The 21,875-nt window shown below is 40.3% G+C and overlaps 1 protein-coding gene across 2 annotated transcripts in view; it reads right to left on the minus strand.

Annotated features, from left to right (window-relative positions):
* The window catches only part of defl (Integrator complex subunit 7), a 180,755-nt gene that overhangs the window by 61,349 nt on the left and 97,531 nt on the right, over positions 1-21,875 (minus strand). For both annotated transcript variants that reach the window (XM_071675335.1, XM_071675334.1), the window contains exon 12: positions 1,081-1,214. In XM_071675335.1, the coding sequence (XP_071531436.1) occupies positions 1,081-1,214 (134 nt within the window). The remainder of the gene's footprint in view (positions 1-1,080; positions 1,215-21,875) is intronic.

A 21,875-nucleotide genomic window follows, 5' to 3' on the forward strand; every position in this document is an offset into this window, starting at 1 on the left:
GTGAGTGGTGGATGAACAGAATAAACTGAACAAGGGTGTAGTAAATGTGGATAGCATATAGAGGTTTAAAAGAGTATATGATAGTAAAGAATGTTCATGTGATGGGACCCCATAAGTATCAAACTCCCTCTCCATTAAAAACAAATAAGTATGAGATTACTATAAAAAGTAACTAAGTAGTGGTTGTCATTATTCACCTCATATGGAATTAAACAAGTCTGATGATTCAGGAAGAAACACTTAGCTATTTAGTTACTTCAATCAGTTCAAAAATGGAAATCAATCTTTGCATTACAAACTACAAAACAGCAAAGAGTTCTTTTAAGATACTGAATGAAATGCATAATCATTACTAAGGAAGACAGGTGAAATGTGAAGAGTCAACACTGTAAGAATCAAATCTTACAATGACAATCAAAAAACCATAGACTTATACCTGACCACTGCACAATTACGCAAATGTGTTCCATTATTTTGTGCAATTAAACAATATGTGATGTAGACTTTTCAGTACCAAGAGAAAATTAAGTGTCAAGATTTGAACAATAAAAAAAGTGAATTTGAAAAATGGAAAACAGTTTCTCTCTAGAGTTTGTCCCTGGGGCTGTCAGAGAGTCTCTTGGATCCCTTGGAGTTAGAAACCTTTAAACCCTGTCTTCTAGTGAGGTTTACATCTCTCACCCTTAGCTAACCACATTTCATTAGTTGTGAGCTTCAGCTTGGTCATTCTTGTCGATCAATAACTTCCACTCAGCAATTACATCATCATCACACTCGCTGACACTCCGTCACACCATCACACTAGTCACCTCATAATGCTTTGCATACAGGGCTCACTTAGTAACTCCAAAGACAGGTTGCATGACTTACAGTTCCTTTGAATTACAACTCATGCTAAGTTCACTCACCATGACTATGTTGTTAAGATGGCTAAACATACTATTTCAAGCCAGACACAGAACTCAACCTAAGTACAGCAGGAAATGGTGTAAGTCCAGATAATTTTTTAATGCTTTCGAAGGTGTAGAAGAAAATGCAATAATTCAAATGACAAAAGTAAGCCTAAATCTCTTCACGAACCTTGATGCCTGTCGAGCCATACAAAATGCTGCCCATTGACTGACACATTTACTGGCTGCTACCACTGCTGCCTCAGCCTGGCTTGACCATATATGATCATGGAAGACTTGCATCACCAATGTGACCAGCGTAACCTGAGAAAAGTTGGGATGACACAAAAGCCCTGACATATGAAACCAAAGATTCTAACTCAATGTTTGACACATACAACAAAACAAAAACAAGTCATCACCTCTTTATATGAATATATAAGGATATTCTTTTGAAAACATTATACAGCAAGTTCCATTGCTATAAACTAGTCAGTTTCAGGAGGTAATCAAAACAAAATATGAATTACAAAGAGTTTAGACAAAATGTGGGTGTATAAGTCATAAAAACAAATATATGCATAAACATGGATATCATGGAGAATGAAAAAACTGCAAAATATAAAATTTGAATACAGAACTGCATAAAAATCAGTGTCTGTGCACAAGTTTTTCATGATGCACAAAACTAAAAGAAAAAATTAACAAAAAGAATATTGTAAAAAAATCAAATAGTTTTCCTGCTATACATGACCTAAATTTTCACTATGAGAAAAACAAACTGCAAACAAATAATAGAAGATATAAACTGGAATGATATTCTTAAATTGGTGAACACCAACATGACTACATTTCATGAGAGGATACATTCTGTGAAATGATAAAAATAACTGAGGGTTTACTAACAATCTAAAGGAAATATGGGGAAACAAAAAGGGTACCAAGAAAAAGAAAATAACGATTGAACAGAAGGGACTGGAATAGGAAACAATAAGCATGGAAAAGATAGAGAAAAATGAAAAAGCTGAGAATGCTGACAAAGAATTAATGGACTTGCACAGAGGTTAACAAAGGCCTAATGAAGAGAAAGTTATCAACAACACGGAAAAGAATCCTAAGGTATTCTCCTGTGAAAAAAGTAAAGGACCATTCAAAACAGAAGTTCAAAAATTATCCCCCTTCACTAAAGAAAAAAAAAGTACGGTATGCTTATAGATCAGTACAAATCAGCATCCTCTCCTATGTAACTCACCTTTGGTCCTCTTCTCTCAAAGATTTTGGTGAAACTTTTATCACTACTCTCGACATCTCCAAAGTAATTGTCATGATTTGGCATGAGCCTTTGCCTTCTAAACTCCCTTCCTATGGTTTTTCTGCTTCTCTTTGTTCCTTCATACATAGTTTCCTCTATGACCATTTCATTGCAGTAGTTGATGATGAGGCAACTTCCCCCTCCCATCCTATTACTGGCAGTGTTCCTAAGGGTTCTAGCCTATCGTCCACTTTCTTGTCTCTCTCAATACATGATCTATGATCTAACCCTATTCATTCCTCTGCTGATGATTCCACTTAACATACTTCAACTCACTTTCCCTCTCTTCCTTATTCATTCTCTTTCTCAACTTGAACATATATACTCTCTCAATTTGGACCTGTGCAGCAGCTCAGAAAGGGGAAGCAGTAATGAAGTTTCTTCCTATATTTCAATCTAAGGTTGATTCATTTCCCTCCATTTTATTTTGAAACATCACAATTACAAATAAATACAAAATACATATGATGCACAAAACTAAAACACAAAATTTACAAAAAGAATACTGGAAAAATTTCAAATGATTTTCTTGCTATACATGACCTAAATTTTCACTATGAGAAAAACAAACCTGCAAACAAATGATAGAAGATATAAACTGGAATGATATTCTTAAATAAATTAGTGAACACCAACATGACTACATTTCATCAGAGGATACATTCTGTGAAATGATAACAATAACTGAGGGTTCATTACCAATCTAAAGGAAATATGGGGAAACAAAAAGGGTATCAAGAAAAAGAAAATAGTGATTGAACAGGAGGGACTGTAATAGAAAACAACGATAAGCATGGAAAAGATAGAGAAACAATAAAAAAGATGAGAATGCTGACAAAGAATTAATGGACTTCCACAGAAGAGAACAAAGGACTAATGAAGAAGTGAAATTTATCAACAATGTGGAAAAGAATCCTAAGGTATTCTCCTAATGTGAAAAAAGTAAAGGACCATTCAAAACAGAAGTTCAAAAATTATCCCCCTTCACTAAAAAAGGAATGTACAGTATGCTTACAGATCAATACAAATCAGCATCCTCTCCTATGTAACTCACCATTTGGTCCTCTTCTCTGAAAGATTTTGGTGAAACTTATATCACTACTCGCAACATTTCCAAAGTATCTGTCATGATTTGGCATGATCCTTTGCTTTCTAAACTTCCTTCCTATGGTTTTTCTGCTTCTCTCAATTCCTTCATTCATAGTTTTCTCTAAGACCATTTCACTGCTGTAGTTGATGATGAAGTAACTTCCCCTCCCATCCTATTAACAGCAGTGTTCCTAAGGGTTCTACCCTATCGTCCACTTTCTTGTCTCTCAATAAATGATCTATGATCTAACCCCCTTCAATCCTCTGCTGATGATTCCACTTAACATACTTCAACTCACTTTCCCTCCCTTCCTTACTCGTTCTCTCTCTCAACTTGAACATATATACTCTCTCAATTTGGACCTTTGCAGCAGCTCAGAAAGGGGAAGTAGTAATGAAGTTTCTTCCTATATTTCAATCTAAGGGTCATTCATTTCCCTCCATTTGATTTCGAAACATCACAATTACAAAATAATACAAAATACACATGATGCACAAAACTAAAACACAAAATTAACAAATATTGTAAAAAAATCAAATGGTTTTCCTGCTATACACGACCTAAATTTTCACTATGTGAAAAACAAACTGCAAACAGATGATAGAGATATAAACTGGAATGATATTCTTAAATAAATTAGTGAACACCAACATGACTACATTTCCTGAAAGGATACATTCTGTGAAATGATAAAAAAAACTGAGGGTTCACTAACAATCTAAAGGAAATATAGGGAAACAAAAAGGGTATCAAGAAAAAGAAAATAGTGATTGAACAGGAGAGACTGGAATAGAAAACAACAATAAGCATGGAAAAGATAGAGATACAATGAAAAAACTGAGAATGCTGACAAAGAATAAATGGACTTGCACAGAAGTGAACAAAGGACTAATGAAGAGAAAGATATCAACAACGTGGAAAAGAATCCTAAGGTACTCTATTAATGTGAAAAAAAGTAAAGGACCATTCAAAACAGAAGTTCAAAAATTATCCCCTTCACTAATAAGAAATGTACAGTATGCTTATAGATCAATACAAATCAGCATCCTCTCCTATGTAACTCACCTTTGGTTCTCTTCTCTCAAAAAGATTTTGGTGAAACTTTTATCACCACTCTCGACATATCCAAAGTATTTGTCATGATTTGGCATGAGCCTTTGCTTTCTAATTTTCCTTCCTATGGTTTTTCTGCTTCTCTCTGTTCCTTTATACATAGTTTCATCTAAGACCATTTCATTGCAGTAGTTGATGATATAGCAACTTCCCCTCCCATCCTATTAATGGCAGTGTTCCCAAGGGTTCTATCCTATCGTCCACTTTCTTGTCTCTCTCAACACATGATCTATGTTGGAAAGGATCATAATTTTGTGCGTAATCAAGATATTCCTATGAGTCCACGGGGAAAATGAAACACGATAAGTTCCCAAGTGCACTTCATGTAATAATCACATCATCAGGGGAGACACAAAAGAGAAATATAAGTCAGTTGATATACATCGAAGAGACGAAGCTAAGACAGCCATTTGGTAAACATGTGATTGTACATGTAAACATGTCTACCGAATGGCGTCCTAGCTTTGTCTCTTCAATGTATATCAACTGACTTATATTTCTCTCTTGTGTCTCCCCCGATGATGTGATTATTACATGAAAGTGCACTTGGGAACTTATCGTGTTTCATTTTCCCCGTGGACTCATAGGAATGATCTATGTTCTAATCCTATTCATTCATCTGCTGATGATTCCACATAACATACTTCAACTCACTTTCCCTCCCTTTCCTCTTCTAGTATTTGTTCTCTTTCTCAACCTGAACATATATATTCTCTCAATTTGGACCTGTGCAGCAGCTCATAAAGGGGAAGCAGTAATGCCATTTCTTCCTATACTTCCATCTAAGGGTCATTTATTTCCCTCCATTTGATTTCAAAACATCACAATTACAAATGAATACAAAATACATATGAATACAAATTGATTCAAACAGCAATAGATCACTGAGTCCTAACAAGGCTTTTTGTTATAGTGGCAGAGAACAGAAACTCATGGATTAGTGTAATAGAATTAGAAAGACATATAGATTTTCAAAGAGGGAAGACTTGTATACATTTCATATAGCTATGGAGGCACAAATAATGTCAGTCATGGATTTGAAGTGAAATAATAGATCTATGATTAAGTGTATCTATTCTCCTTTCAGCTACCCCAATTGGTAAATCATTTCATACATTAACAGTCCTGTTGAAGAAAATGTACTTTCTTCATTCATAGTAAAACATTTGCATACTAAAGAAATCAGATGAATCCATCCTGAAGAAGCTCATTTGACTAAGATAATCAAAGCCTTTAACGATTCTGAATACCTCTATGAACTCAACTCTTAACTTTCTCCTTTCTATTTTGCTTTGTCGCTGTCTCCCGCGTTAGCGAGGTAGTGCAAGGAAATAGATGAAAGAATGGCCCAACGGACCCACATACACATGTATATACATACACGTCCACACACACAAATATTCATACCTATACATCTCAATGTATACATATATATACACACACAGACATATACATATATACACAAGTACATAATTCATACTATCTGCCTTTATTCATTCCCATCGCCACATGCCCTGGTTCAATCCACTGACAGCACATCAACCCCGGTACACAACATCGTTCCAATTCACTCTATTCCTTGCACGCCTTTCACCCTCCTGAATGTTCAGGCCCCGATCACTGAAAATCTTTTTCACTCCATCTTTCCACCTCTAATTTGGTCTCCCACTTCTCCTTGTTCCCTCCACCTCTGACACATATATCCTCTTGGTCAGTCTTTCCTCACTCATTCTTTCCATGTGACCAAACCATTTCAAAACACCCTCTTCTGCTCTCTCAACCACACTCTTTTTATTACCACACACCTCTCTCACCCTATCACCACTTACTCGACCAAACCACCTCACACCACATATTGTCCTCAAACATCTCACTTCCAGCACATCCACCCTCCTGCGCACGACTCTATCCATAGCCCACGCCTCACAACCATACAACATTGTTGGAATCACCATTCCTTCAAACATACCCATTTTTGCTTTCTGAGATAATGTTCTCAACTTCCACACATTCTTCATGGCTCCCAGAATTTTCGCCCCCTCCCTCACCCTATGATTCACTTCCGCTTCCATGGTTCCATCCGCTGCCAAATCAAATCCATTCCCAGATATCTAAAACACTCCACTTCCTCCGGTTTTCCTCCATTCAAACTTACCTCCCAATTGACTTCGACCTTCAACCCTACTGTAGTACCTAATAACTTTGCTCTTATTCACAAGAAAGTTGAGAAACTTTCTTCTTTCACACACTTTACCAAACTCAGTCACCAGCTTCTCCAGTTTCTCACATGAATCAGCCACCAGCGCTGTATCATCATCAAACAACAACTGACTCACTTCCCAAGCTCTCTCATCCCCAACAGACTGCATACTTACCCCTCTTTCCAAAACTCTTGCATTCACCTCCCTAACAACCCCATCCATAAACAAATTATACAGCCATGGAGACATAACACACCCCTGCCGCAAACCTACATTCACAGAGAACCAATCACTTTCCTCTCTTCCTACACGTACACATGCCCTACATCCTCGATAAAAACTTTTCACTGCTTCTATCAAATTGCCTCCCACACCATATATTCTTAATACCTTCCACAGAGCATCTCTATCAACTCTATCATATGCCTTCTCCAGATCCATAAATGCTACATACAAATCCATTTGTTTTTCTAAGTATTTCCCACATACATTCTTCAAAGCAAACACCCGATCCACACATCCTCTACCACTTCTGAAACCACACTGCTCTTCCCCAATCTGCTGCTCTGTACATGCCTTCACCCTCTCAATCAATACCCCCCCATATAACTTACCAGGAACACTCAACAAACTTATACCTCTGTAATTTGAGTACTCACTCTTATCCCCCTTGCCCCTGTACAATGGCACTATGCAAGCATTCTGCCAATCCTCAGGCACCTCACCATAAGTCATACATACATTAAATAACCTTACCAACCAGTCAACAATACAGTCACCCCCTTTTTTAATAAATTCCACTGCAATACCATCCAAACCCACTGCCTTGCCGGCTTTCATTTTCCGCAAAGCTTTCACTACCTCTTCTCTGTTTACCAAATCACCCTCCCCAACCCTCTCACTTCGCACACCACCTCGACCAAAACACCCTATGTCTGCCACTCTATCATCAAACACATTCAACAAACCTTCAAAATACTCACTCCATCTCCTTCTCACATCACCACTACTTGTTATCACCTCCCAATTAGCCCCCTTCACTGAAGTTCCCATTTGTTCCCTTGTCTTACGCACTTTACTTACCTCCTTCCAAAACACCTTATTCTCCCTAAAATTTAATGATACTCTCTCACCCCAACTCTCATTTGCCCTCTTTTTCACCTCTTGCACCTTTCTCTTGACCTCCTGCCTCTTTCTTTTATACATCTCCCACTCATTTGCATTATTTCCCTGCAAAAATCGTCCAAATGCTTCTCTCTTCTCTTTCACCAATAATCTTACTTCTTCATCCCACCACTCACTACCCTTTCTAATCTGCCCATCTCCCACGCTTCTCATGCCACAAGCATCTTTTGCTCAAGCCATCACTGCTTCCCTAAATACATCCCATTCCTTCCCCACTCCCCTTACCTCCTTTGTTTTCACCTTTTTCCATTCTGTACTCAGTCTCTCCTGGTACTTCCTCACACAAGTCTCCTTCCCAAGCTCACTTACTCTCACCACTCTCTTCACCCCAACATTCTCTCTTCTTTTCTGAAAACCTCTACAAATCTTCACCTTCGCCTCCACAAGATAATGATCAGACATCCCTCCAGTTGCACCTCCCAGCACATCAACATCCAAAAGTCTCTCTTTCGCGCACCTATCAATTAACATGTAATCCAATAACTCTCTCTGGCCATCTCTCCTACTTACATACGTATACTTATGTATATCTCTCTTTTTAAACCAGGTATTCCCAATCACCATTCCTTTTTCAGCAAAGAAATCTACAAGCTCTTCACCATTTCCATGTACAACACTGAACACCCCATGTATACCAATTATTCCCTCAACTGCCACATTACTCACCTTTGCATTCAAATCACCCATCACTATAACCTGATCTCGTGCATCAAAACTACTAACACACTCATTCAGCTGCTCCCAAAACACTTGCCTCTCATGATCTTTCTTTTCATGCCCACGTGCATATGCACCAATAATCACCTATCTCTCTCCATCAACTTTCAGTTTTACCCATATCAATCTACACTTTACTTTCTTACACTCTATCACATGCTCCCCACCACTCCTGTTTCAGGAGTAGGGCTACTCCTTCCCTTGCTCTTGTCCTCTCACTAACCCCTGACTTTACTCCCAAGACATTCCCAAACCACTCTTCCCCTTTACCCTTGAGCTTCATTTCACTCAGAACCAAAACATCCAGGTTCCTTTCCTCAAACAAACTACCTAACTCTCCTTTTTTCTCAATTTGTTTAGTCAGCTCCCAAAGGATTTGTGTCTCAGGCCAGAGTCTACGTGGTAGATGGCTTCTGTACTATCTAAATTCTGCCTGTCTTCCTTCAAGTGAGGTTACCAAAACTGAACATAATATTCAAGATAGGGACACACATGGAAGTTGTAAAGAAAGGGGATAATTTCCTTAGACTTAAAACCCCCACCTGTGAATCCAAGAATTTTATTCGCCCTTTTTACCACTTCTGTTCACTGCTTTCTTGGCTTTAGGTGACTGGAGACTATCACAGCCAGGTCCTTTTCCTCATTCACCTTTTGTAGGTCAATAGAATTCATACTGTTGCTTACTGTTTCATTTTTAGAAGTGATATGTAAAAGTTTGCAATTATCAACATTCAAATTCATTAGCCAGCACTGCACCCAATCCATCAATCTGTCTACATCAGTTTGAACCTGCAGATGCTCAATTTCTGTTGTAGATTTATTTCCCAACTTAGTATCATCAGCAACTTTCAATATCTTATAATGCAACACATTATCAATATCATCAGTATATATGAGAAAGAGAACTGGTCCTAAGACTGATCCGTGTGGCACACTTGTTCCATCTGACCATTCAGAGGCTTGGCTATTAATCAATACTCATTGTTCACAGCCAGTCAACCAATTTCCTAACCATCAAAATACAGCCCCATCTTAAACTTGTGACTTAGATAACTCTCTAATGATATAATCATGGTGGGCATAACCATATCCTCCACTCTATCCTCCACATAATCAACATCGCAACGTCTGCTTCCAAAAGCTGGGGATGTAGTACTGGTAACATGTCTATTTTTATATGAACAACTACTTCATATCTAAAGGGGTTTTACAAGTCTTAGTATGGTATGCTGCTTACATGACTGGGATGGCTCCCCCTCCAGCACTTTATAAAGTAGAGTGGAACCAAAATCTTCCCATCTCCTTAATTCTCCTGGTATCCTCCCTCTTCAACCATACCTATCTGTTAGCTGTGATGTGTCTGCTCTCTCATATTTTTACAGTGTTATTTTTGTCACTGTCTTCGTGAGCTGTCTGTGCGTCCCTGCCCCAAAGGAATGGCCATGAGGCACATGGCTGGCCGCTGCTTCCAACAGTTTCTTGGCTGGCCGCTGCTTCCAACAGTTTCTTGGCTGGCTGCTGCTTCCAACAGTTTCTGTGTGGAGACTGGCCACTTGGGAACTGACCATTATGGTACCTCCTCCTCTTGAATAGCTAAGCTTTGGAATTCCCTTCCTGTTTTTGCCTATCCTTCTTCATATAACCTCTTTGCCTTAAGAGTCCGGTCTACAAACATGTAGAACCCTGATTAATTGGTACTCTCTTTTCATCCCACAATATTCATTTCCTTTGAAATGTCCTCTGATTGAGGCATGTCTTACCTCTGCCTTCTTGGTTACTAAAAAAGAACAGAAAAGAATGCAAAGGAAATATTGATGATGAACTATTCATTCAGAATGATGAGAATGCAAGAACAGATGCTTGGTGTAACAGACCATAGGAAAAAAAAAAAGCAATGGATGAACTAAAAAGAAATAAGCACTGCGATCATGTGGAATTCTGGAAATATTCTTAACTCCTTAACATCTGCAAACATACCTATAAATGGGTTTGAAAAGAAGAGAAAGGTAGTTGCAATGGATGACAAAAACAGAGGGATGTGACAAAATTGGCAAAATATTTGGAAAATGGTGAGTGCCTAGATTAAATAAGAATCAAAGTCAAAGTTATTTTGTGGATCTTGTGCTAAGAGGGGTTTAGTCCTCTTTTCATGTTGAAGGCTCTGGTCACGTACAAAAGTCCACATCAATGCCGGGCCTAAAGTGAAATATAGAGAGAATTATGAAAAAAGAAAAGACAAGAGAAAGTATTCAAAAACTTTGAAAGAAATGAAAAACCTGTCTTTTAAAATGTGCCAGGTTATAGTTACTAGAAAAGACATGAGAAGACAGAGAGTTCCAAAGCTTTGATGTGAAGGGAAAGAAGCAGTTACCAATGGCCACACAGTAATTATGTGATGCTCTATCATTGTTTCCACTCCAAGGATAGAGTTTGGACTATTGTAACACAAAAACACATATTGCTTGCCTTATGGATCTTGATTCTCCAAACTTTGATGCCAATAGGTAAAAACTATCTTCCCTCAATTAATCTGGTTTTTGTATTTCATTAATACCCCTCATTCCTCCAACTCTGTACAACTCTTCAACACTTCAATTTCTTGCCAATAAGCTGTGCTTTCTTTACTTCCATGCATTAAGATACTCTATGTCGGAGATATCAATGTACATCAAAAGGACCGGTTAAGCTCTACTTAGGACAATCCAGGCAGAGCCAAAGCCTTTTCTTTTTCCTTCCTTAAGGATCTGGAACAAGTAATCAAGCACCTGAGTTCCTGATGATTACGATCCCTTCTAAACACGTGACCTCTTTTTCTTTTTTCTACTTCTAAACCTTCCCACTGTTCATACACCATTTCTATCCCCAAAAGGGAGCAGAAACGGTGTATCAACAGAAATCTTAATTCTGTTAATTCTAATTGGGCACACTCATCCTTAATTCCCCCTTAAAAAATACTTTCGCACTTTAGAAGAGCTTAAAGGTTATCCCTACATGGCTTTTATATTGACTTTCCTTGGGATTAGTACTGTTTCTCTGGTCAGGATGCATCATTTAGTGTTGAATGCACAAATGAGGTTATCTTGGCTAGGAAGGAGTCCTATATCCCTCCTCCAAAATCTTTTTCCCCTCCTGCCCTGATGCCTGTTGCATCAGGGACAGTGTGGATCAAGTCATGAAACTCTTCCCTTCCCTTGAAATCCATTCCACTTTCATTTTTGCTCAAAATCATTGCAAAGCTATTCTTCACCAAGTTAAGTACACCTTAATCAAAAGAAAGTGTGCTCGTTTGTCTTTTTCCACTGATATCATTTTGGTCCTTAACCAAGAGCTTCTCAAACAACTTCTGTAATTCACCCTTTCCTCCAGTCTTGCAATGTGACCAAACAATTGTTAAATCTCCAACTGATACAGCCTCTTTTTTTTTGGTACCTTATTCTCCTCTATCTCATCTTTGATGATTCAGCTTCTAAATTCTCTGCCCCACCTTCTCTCACTGAACCTATGCCATCTCTTATCTTCATCTCATGCAGGGTCTTTCAAGTACTCTCCTAGCTCCAGGTGGATAAGGTGTATGGCTCTGATGTTATACCTCCTAAATTTCTGTGAGTGTGACTCTGAACCAATACCAATTCTTGCTTACCTTTTGTGCCTCTGAATTCCCAGACATCTCCTTCTGCTTGGAAGCATACCTTGGTGTAGCTAATCCCTAAAAAAGAAGAATTCTAACCCCTCCAACTATTGCCCCCTCTGCTCTCATTTCTGCTACCTCCTGTCTTTGAAATTCTCACCTTCTAAAACACTTGTAATCCCATTCTCTTTTCTCTAATCTACAGTATGGATTTGCAATGCTAGGTCTGCTTGTGACTTTCTCTCCTATGTGAATCACCTCTGATCCTTGTCTCTCAGTGATTTTGGTGAAACTTTTATCTTAACCCTCAATATCTCCAAAGTATATGACACAGTGTAGCATACATCTTAGGTCTCTAAATTCCTTTCTCTTGGTTTTTCTGCTACTCTCTTTTCACTGACACAGTTTTCTCTTTGGTTGCTCCAGTGTAGTAGTCACTGATGGAGTGACTTCCCCATCTTATTACAACAACAGTGGTGTTACTCAGGTTTCTGTTCTAACCACTTACTATCTTTCTTCTCCCAATAAATGATCTTTTCACTTAAAATTAAACCCACTTTTCCTTCCCTCCTCCCTCTAGGTGATGGAGAATCATGTTTCTTCTCTCAATTCAGATGTAAGCAGCACCTCAGTGGGGAAGGACTAATTTTGTTAAATTACATAGTGCTAAAATGCAATTTCTCCCTATATCTCTATCAAAGAATCAATCATTTCCTTCTGTTCTTTTTAAGATCAAGACACTTCAACTCTGTAATACCATAACCATGTAGGACATAACCAAATCCTCCACTTTATCATAGAAATATAAAATATTCAACATCAAGAAGTCTGCTTCCCAAAAGCCAAGAGTGCTACATAGGTGCCTTAATTATTCTTTTCATGAGTAGTTATTTCATGTCTTCAGGGATTTTGTTCAGCCAAGTACAGAATACTGTTCACACTTTTGGGGTGACTCATCATCCACTTCTCTGTTTAGAAAATTGCAGTCAAAAGCTTACCATCAGAATAACTCTCATGGTATCACCTATATTCAACCTTCCCTTTCAATATGCTACAATGATGGCATTCTCTCTCTCTCTGCTCTGCAAGCATCATTTTGGCCATTGTTCTCAGAAGCTGTCTGGACAAGTCCCTAACCCCAAGCTTTGGACCTGTTGCTTACATCTGGCTGCTGCTTCCAACAGTTTCTTTGTGAGTACAGACCACTTGAGGACAGGTTGTTATGGCACCTACTTCTTCCTCAAACAGTTAATATCTGAAATTCTCTCCTACTTTTGTCTCTCTCTCTCTCTTCACATCCTTTCTTCCTTTAAGAGTTAGGCCTGAACACATCTGCAGAATCCTGATTAACTTCTACTCTCTTCTACTTTTGAATTTTTCTTTCACCCAAGAAGACCTTGATTGAAACAGATGTTGCCAGAAAAAAAATCTATGAAAATAAGGTAGCTGCAGAAAACAACAGTACTGTGAAGGAAATAATCCAACTTCATGAAAAATTTCAGGATAGGTACTGATTAGAGGATACAGTAGTAAATAATGGAGACATGAGAAGGATACGTGAAGAAATCATAAAAAAGGTGCATACATGAAAGTCCTTTGGATGATATGGCCATACAAATTATGTAGCTGATGGAAGCTGATCAAGATATACATCAATGCAGCTGTTGATACAATGGGGATAGTCAGACCACAGATGGGATGGATAGATGCACTTGTAAGACTAAGGATATTTCAGATGAAGATGTCACATGAATATCTATGGATTAGTTGCAATAGAAACAATGTGAATGCAAAGTGTCACTTGATAAATCATCTAAGTATGCAAAGTGAAAAAGTAAGAAACAGTTCTTTTTTTTTTTTTTTTTTATACTTTGTCGCTGTCTCCCGCGTTTGCGAGGTAGCGCAAGGAAACAGACGAAAGAAATGGCCCAACCCCCCCCATACACATGTACATACACACGTCCACACACACAAAATACATACCTACACAGCTTTCCATGGTTTACCCCGGACGCTTCACATGCCTTGATTCAATCCACTGACAGCACGTCAACCCCTGTATACCACATCGCTCCAATTCACTCTATTCCTTGCCCTCCTTTCACCCTCCTGCATGTTCAGGCCCCGATCACACAAAATCTTTTTCACTCCATCTTTCCACCTCCAATTTGGTCTCCCTCTTCTCCTCGTTCCCTCCACCTCCGACACATATATCCTCTTGGTCAATCTTTCCTCACTCATTCTCTCCATGTGCCCAAACCATTTTAAAACACCCTCTTCTGCTCTCTCAACCACGCTCTTTTTATTTCCACACATCTCTCTTACCCTTACGTTACTTACTCGATCAAACCACCTCACACCACACATTGTCCTCAAACATCTCATTTCCAGCACATCCATCCTCCTGCGCACAACTCTATCCATAGCCCACGCCTCGCAACCATACAACATTGTTGGAACTACTATTCCTTCAAACATACCCATTTTTGCTTTCCGGGATAATGTTCTCGACTTCCACACATTTTTCAAGGCTCCCAAAATTTTCGCCCCCTCCCCCACCCTATGATCCACTTCCGCTTCCATGGTTCCATCCGCTGACAGATCCACTCCCAGATATCTAAAACACTTCACTTCCTCCAGTTTTTCACCATTCAAACTCACCTCCCAATTGACTTGACCCTCAACCCTACTGTACCTAATAACCTTGCTCTTATTCACATTTACTCTTAACTTTCTTCTTCCACACACTTTACCAAACTCCGTCACCAGCTTCTGCAGTTTCTCACATGAATCCGCCACCAGCGCTGTATCATCAGCGAACAACAACTGACTCACTTCCCAAGCTCTCTCATCCCCAACAGACTTCATACTTGCCCCTCTTTCCAAGACTCTTGCATTTACCTCCCTAACAACCCCATCCATAAACAAATTAAACAACCATGGAGACATCACACACCCCTGCCGCAAACCTACATTCACTGAGAACCAATCACTTTCCTCTCTTCCTACACGTACACATGCCTTACATCCTCGATAAAAACTTTTCACTGCTTCTAACAACTTGCCTCCCACACCATATATTCTTAATACCTTCCACAGAGCATCTCTATCAACTCTATCATATGCCTTCTCCAGATCCATAAATGCTACATACAAATCCATTTGCTTTTCTAAGTATTTCTCACATACATTCTTCAAAGCAAACACCTGATCCACACATCCTCTACCACTTCTGAAACCACACTGCTCTTCCCCAATCTGATGCTCTGTACATGCCTTCACCCTCTCAATCAATACCCTCCCATATAATTTACCAGGAATACTCAACAAACTTATACCTCTGTGGCATGAGAAGAGTGGGAGGTGGGTTGATTAGAAAGGGTAGTGAGTGGTAGGATGAAGAAGTAAGATTATTAGTGAAAGAGAAGAGAGAGACATTTGGACGATTTTTGCAGGGAAAAAATGCAATTGAGTGGGAGATGTATAAAAGAAAGAGACAGGAGGTCAAGAGAAAGGTGCAAGAGGTGAAAAAGAGGGCAAATGAGAGTTGGGGTGAGAGAGTATCATTAAATTTTAGGGAGAATAAAAAGATGTTCTGGAAGGAGGTAAATAAAGTGCGTAAGACAAGGGAGCAAATGGGAACTTCAGTGAAGGGTGCAAATGGGGAGGTGATAACAAGTAGTGGTGATGTGAGGAGATGGAGTGAGTATTTTGAAGGTTTGTGGAATGTGTTTGATGATAGAATGGCAGATATAGGGTGTTTTGGTCGAGGTGGTGTGCAAAGTGGGAGGGTTAGGGAAAATGATTTGGTAAACAGAGAAGAGGTAGTAAAAGCTTTGCGGAAGATGAAAGCCAGCAAGGCAGCAGGTTTGGATGGTATTGCAGTGGAATTTATTAAAAAAGGGGGTGATTGTATTATTGACTGGTTGGTAAGGTTATTTAATGTATGTATGACTCATGGTGAGGTGCCTAAGGATTGGCAGAATGCGTGCATAGTGCCATTGTACAAAGGCAAAGGGGATAAGACTGAGTGCTCAAATTACAGAGGTATAAGTTTGTTGAGTATTCCTGGTAAATTATATGGGAGGGTATTGATTGAGAGGGTGAAGGCATGTACAGAGCATCAGATTGGGGAAGAGCAGTGTGGTTTCAGAAGTGGTAGAGGATGTGTGGATCAGGTGTTTGCTTTGAAGAATGTATGTGAGAAATACTCAGAAAAGCAAATGGATTTGTATGTAGCATTTATGGATCTGGAGAAGGCATATGATAGACTTGATAGAGATGCTCTGTGGAAGGTATTAAGAATATATGGTGTGGGAGGCAAGTTGTTAGAAGCAGTGAAAAGTTTTTGTCGAGGATGTAAGGCATGTGTACGTGTAGGAAGAGAGGAAAGTGATTGGTTCTCAGTGAATGTAGGTTTGCGGCAGGGGTGTGTGATGTCTCCATGGTTGTTTAATTTGTTTATGGATGGGGTTGTTAGGGAGGTAAATGCAAGAGTTTTGGAAAGAGGGGCAAGTATGAAGTCTGTTGGGGATGAGAGAGCTTGGGAAGTGAGTTAGTTGTTGTTTGCTGATGATACAGCGCTGGTGGCTGATTCATGTGAGAAACTGCAGAAGCTGGTGACTGAGTTTGGTAAAGTGTGTGAAAGAAGAAAGTTAAGAGTAAATGTGAATAAGAGCAAGCTAATTAGGTACAGTAGGGTTGAGGGTCAAGTCAATTGGGAGGTAAGTTTGAATGGAGAAAAACTGGAGGAAGTATAGTGTTTTAGATATCTGGGAGTGGATCTGGCAGCAGATGGAACCATGGAAGCGGAAGTGGATCATAGGGTGGGGGAGGGGGCGAAAATCCTGGGAGCCTTGAAGAATGTGTGGAAGTCGAGAACATTATCTCGGAAAGCAAAAATGGCTATGTTTGAAGGAATAGTGGTTCCAACAATGTTGTATGGTTGCGAGGCATGGGCTATGAATAGAGTTGTGCGCAGGAGGATGGATGTGCTGGAAATGAGATGTTTGAGGACAATGTGTGGTGTGAGGTGGTTTGATCAAGTAAGTAACGTATACACATGTATATACATACGTCCACACACGCAAATATACATACCTACACAGCTTGCCATGGTTTACCCCAGACGCTTCACATGCCTTGATTCAATCCACTAACAGCACGTCAGCCCCGGTATACCACATCGCTCCAATTCACTCTATTCCTTGCCCTCCTTTCACCCTCCTGCATGTTCAGGCCCCGATCACACAAAATCCTTTTCACTCCATCTTTCCACCTCCAATTTGGTCTCCCTCTTCTCCTTGTTCCCTCCACCTCCGACACATATATCCTCTTGGTCAATCTTTCCTCACTCATCCTCTCCATGTGCCCAAACCACTTCAAAACACCCTCTTCTGCTCTCTCAACCACGCTCTTTTTATTTCCACACATCTCTCTTACCCTTACGTTACTCACTCGATCAAACCACCTCACACCACACATTGTCCTCAAACATCTCATTTCCAGCACATCCATCCTCCTGCGCACAACTCTATCCATAGCCCACGCCTCGCAACCATACAACATTGTTGGAACCACTATTCCTTCAAACATACCCATTTTTGCTTTCCGAGATAATGTTCTCGACTTCCACACATTCTTCAAGGCCCCCAGAATTTTCGCCCCCTCCCCCACCCTATGATCCACTTTCGCTTCCATGGTTCCATCCGCTGCCAGATCCACTCCCAGATATCTAAAACACTTCACTTCCTCCAGTTTTTCTCCATTCAAACTCACCTCCCAATTGACTTGACCCTCAACCCTACTGTACCTAATAACCTTGCTCTTATTCACATTTACTCTTAACTTTCTTCTTCCACACACTTTACCAAACTCAGTCACCAGCTTCTGCAGTTTCTCACATGAATCAGCCACCAGCGCTGTGTCATCAGCGAACAACAACTGACTCACTTCCCAAGCTCTCTCATCCCCAACAGACTTCATACTTGCCCCTCTTTCCAAAACTCTTGCATTTACCTCCCTAACAACCCCATCCATAAACAAATTAAACAACCATGGAGACATCACACACCCCTGCCGCAAACCTACATTCACTGAGAACCAATCACTTTCCTCTCTTCCTACACGTACACATGCCTTACATCCTCGATAAAAACTTTTCACTGCTTCTAACAACTTGCCTCCCACACCATATATTCTTAATACCTTCCACAGAGCATCTCTATCAACTCTATCATATGCCTTCTCCAGATCCATAAATGTTACATACAAATCCATTTGCTTTTCTAAGTATTTCTCACATACATTCTTCAAAGCAAACACCTGATCCACACATCCTCTACCACTTCTGAAACCACACTGCTCTTCCCCAATCTGATGCTCTGTACATGCCTTCACCCTCTCAATCAATACCCTCCCATATAATTTACCAGGAATACTCAACAAACTTATACCTCTGTAATTTCAGCACTCAGTCTTATCCCCTTTGCCTTTGTACAATGGCACTATGCACGCATTCCGCCAATCCTCAGGCACCTCACCATGAGTCATACATACATTAAATAACCTTACCAACCAGTCAACAATACAGTCACCCCCTTTTTTAATAAATTCCACTGCAATACCATCCAAACCTGCTGCCTTGCTGGCTTTCATCTTCCGCAAAGCTTTCACTACCTCTTCTCTGTTTACCAAATCATTTTCCCTAACCCTCTCACTTTGCACACCACCTCGACCAAAACACCCTATATCTGCCACTCTATCATCAAACACATTCAACAAACCTTCAAAATACTCACTCCATCTCCTTCTCACATCACCACTACTTGTTATCACCTCCCCATTTGCGCCCTTCACTGAAGTTCCCATTTGCTCCCTTGTCTTACGCACTTTATTTACCTCCTTCCAGAACATCTTTTTATTCTCCCTAAAATTTAATGATACTCTCTCACCCCAACTCTCATTTGCCCTTTTTTTCACCTCTTGCACCTTTCTCTTGACCTCCTGTCTCTTTCTTTTATACATCTCCCACTCAATTGCATTTTTTCCCTGCAAAAATCGTCCAAATGCCTCTCTCTTCTCTTTCACTAATACTCTTACTTCTTCATCCCACCACTCACTACCCTTTCTAATCAACCCACCTCCCACTCTTCTCATGCCACAAGCATCTTTTGCGCAATCCATCACTGATTCCCTAAATACATCCCATTCCTCCCCCACTCCCCTTACTTCCATTGTTCTCACCTTTTTCCATTCTGTACTCAGTCTCTCCTGGTACTTCCTCACACAGGTCTCCTTCTCAAGCTCACTTACTCTCACCACCCTCTTCACCCCAACATTCACTCTTCTTTTCTGAAAACCCATACAAATCTTCACCTTAGCCTCCACAAGATAATGATCAGACATCCCTCCAGTTGCACCTCTCAGCACATTAACATCCAAAAGTCTCTCTTTTGCACGCCTGTCAATTAACACGTAATCCAATAACGCTCTCTGGCCATCTCTCCTACTTACATAAGTATACTTATGTATATCTCGCTTTTTAAACCAGGTATTCCCAATCATCAGTCCTTTTTCAGCACATAAATCTACAAGCTCTTCACCATTTCCATTTACAACACTGAACACCCCATGTATACCAATTATTCCCTCAACTTCCACATTACTCACCTTTGCATTCAAATCACCCATCACTATAACCCGGTCTCGTGCATCAAAACCACTAACACACTCATTCAGCTGCTCCCAAAACACTTGCCTCTCTTGATCTTTCTTCTCATGCCCAGGTGCATATGCACCAATAATCACCCACCTCTCTCCATCAACTTTCAGTTTTACCCATATCAATCGAGAATTTACTTTCTTACACTCTATCACATACTCCCACAACTCCTGTTTCAGGAGTATTGCTACTCCTTCCCTTGCTCTTGTCCTCTCACTAACCCCTGACTTTACTCCCCAGACATTCCCAAACCACTCTTCCCCTTTACCCTTGAGCTTCGTTTCACTCAGAGCCAAAACATCCAGGTTCCTTTCCTCAAACATACTACCTATCTCTCCTTTTTTCACATCTTGGTTACATCCACACACATTTAGGCACCCCACTCTGAGCCTTCGAGGAGGATGAGCACTCCCCGCGTGACTCCTTCTTCTGTTTCCCATTTTAGAAAGTTAATACAAGGAGGGGAGGATTTCTGGCCCCCCGCTCCCGTCCCCTCTAGTCGCTTTCTACGACAAGCGAGGAATACGTGGGAAGTATTCTTTCACCCCTATCCCCAGGGATAATATACATATATATATATACATATACACATACACACACATACACATACATACGCACATATACACACACACACACATACATATATATACATATGAAATTTTTTTTTTTTTTTTTTATACTTTGTCGCTGTCTCCCGCGTTTGCGAGGTAGCGCAAGGAAACAGACGAAAGAAATAGCCCAACCCCCCCCATACACATGTATATACATACGTCCACACACGCAAATATACATACCTACACAGCTTTCCATGGTTTACCCCAGACGCTTCACATGCCTTGATGCAATCCACTGACAGCACGTCAGCCCCGGTATACCACATCGCTCCAATTCACTCTGTTCCTTGCCCTCCTTTCACCCTCCTGCATGTTCAGGCCCCGATCACACAAAATCTTTTTCACTCCATCTTTCCAGCTCCAATTTGGTCTCCCTCTTCACCTTGTTCCCTCCACCTCTGACACATATATCCTCTTGGTCAATCTTTCCTCACTCATTCTCTCCATGTGCCCAAACCACTTCAAAACACCCTCTTCTGCTCTCTCAACCACGCTCTTTTTATTTCCACACATCTCTCTTACCCTTACGTTACTCACTCGATCAAACCACCTCACACCACACATTGTCCTCAAACATCTCATTTCCAGCACATCCATCCTCCTGCGCACAACTCTATCCATAGCCCACGCCTCGCAACCATACAACATTGTTGGAACCACTATTCCTTCAAACATACCCATTTTTGCTTTCCGAGATAATGTTCTCGACTTCCACACATTCTTCAAGGCCCCCAGAATTTTCGCCCCCTCCCCCACCCTATGATCCACTTCCGCTTCCATGGTTCCATCCGCTGCCAGATCCACTCCCAGATATCTAAAACACTTCACTTCCTCCAGTTTTTCTCCATTCAAACTCACCTCCCAATTGACTTGACCCTCAACCCTACTGTACCTAATAACCTTGCTCTTATTCACATTTACTCTTAACTTTCTTCTTCCACACACTTTACCAAACTCAGTCACCAGCTTCTGCAGTTTCACACATGAATCAGCCACCAGCGCTGTGTCGTCAGCGAACAACAACTGACTCACTTCCCAAGCTCTCTCATCCCCAACAGACTTCATACTTGCCCCTCTTTCCAAAACTCTTGCATTTACCTCCATAACAACCCCATCCATAAACAAATTAAACAACCATGGAGACATCACACACCCCTGCCGCAAACCTACATTCACTGAGAACCAATCACTTTCCTCTCTTCCTACACGTACACATGCCTTACATCCTCGATAAAAACTTTTCACTGCTTCTAACAACTTTCCTCCCACACCATATATTCTTAATACCTTCCACAGAGCATCTCTATCAACTCTATCATATGCCTTCTCCAGATCCATAAATGCTACATACAAATCCATTTGCTTTTCTAAGTATTTCTCACATACATTCTTCAAAGCAAAC

This window comes from Panulirus ornatus, chromosome 20, assembly GCF_036320965.1.
Source record: "Panulirus ornatus isolate Po-2019 chromosome 20, ASM3632096v1, whole genome shotgun sequence".
NCBI lineage: Eukaryota > Metazoa > Arthropoda > Malacostraca > Decapoda > Palinuridae > Panulirus > Panulirus ornatus.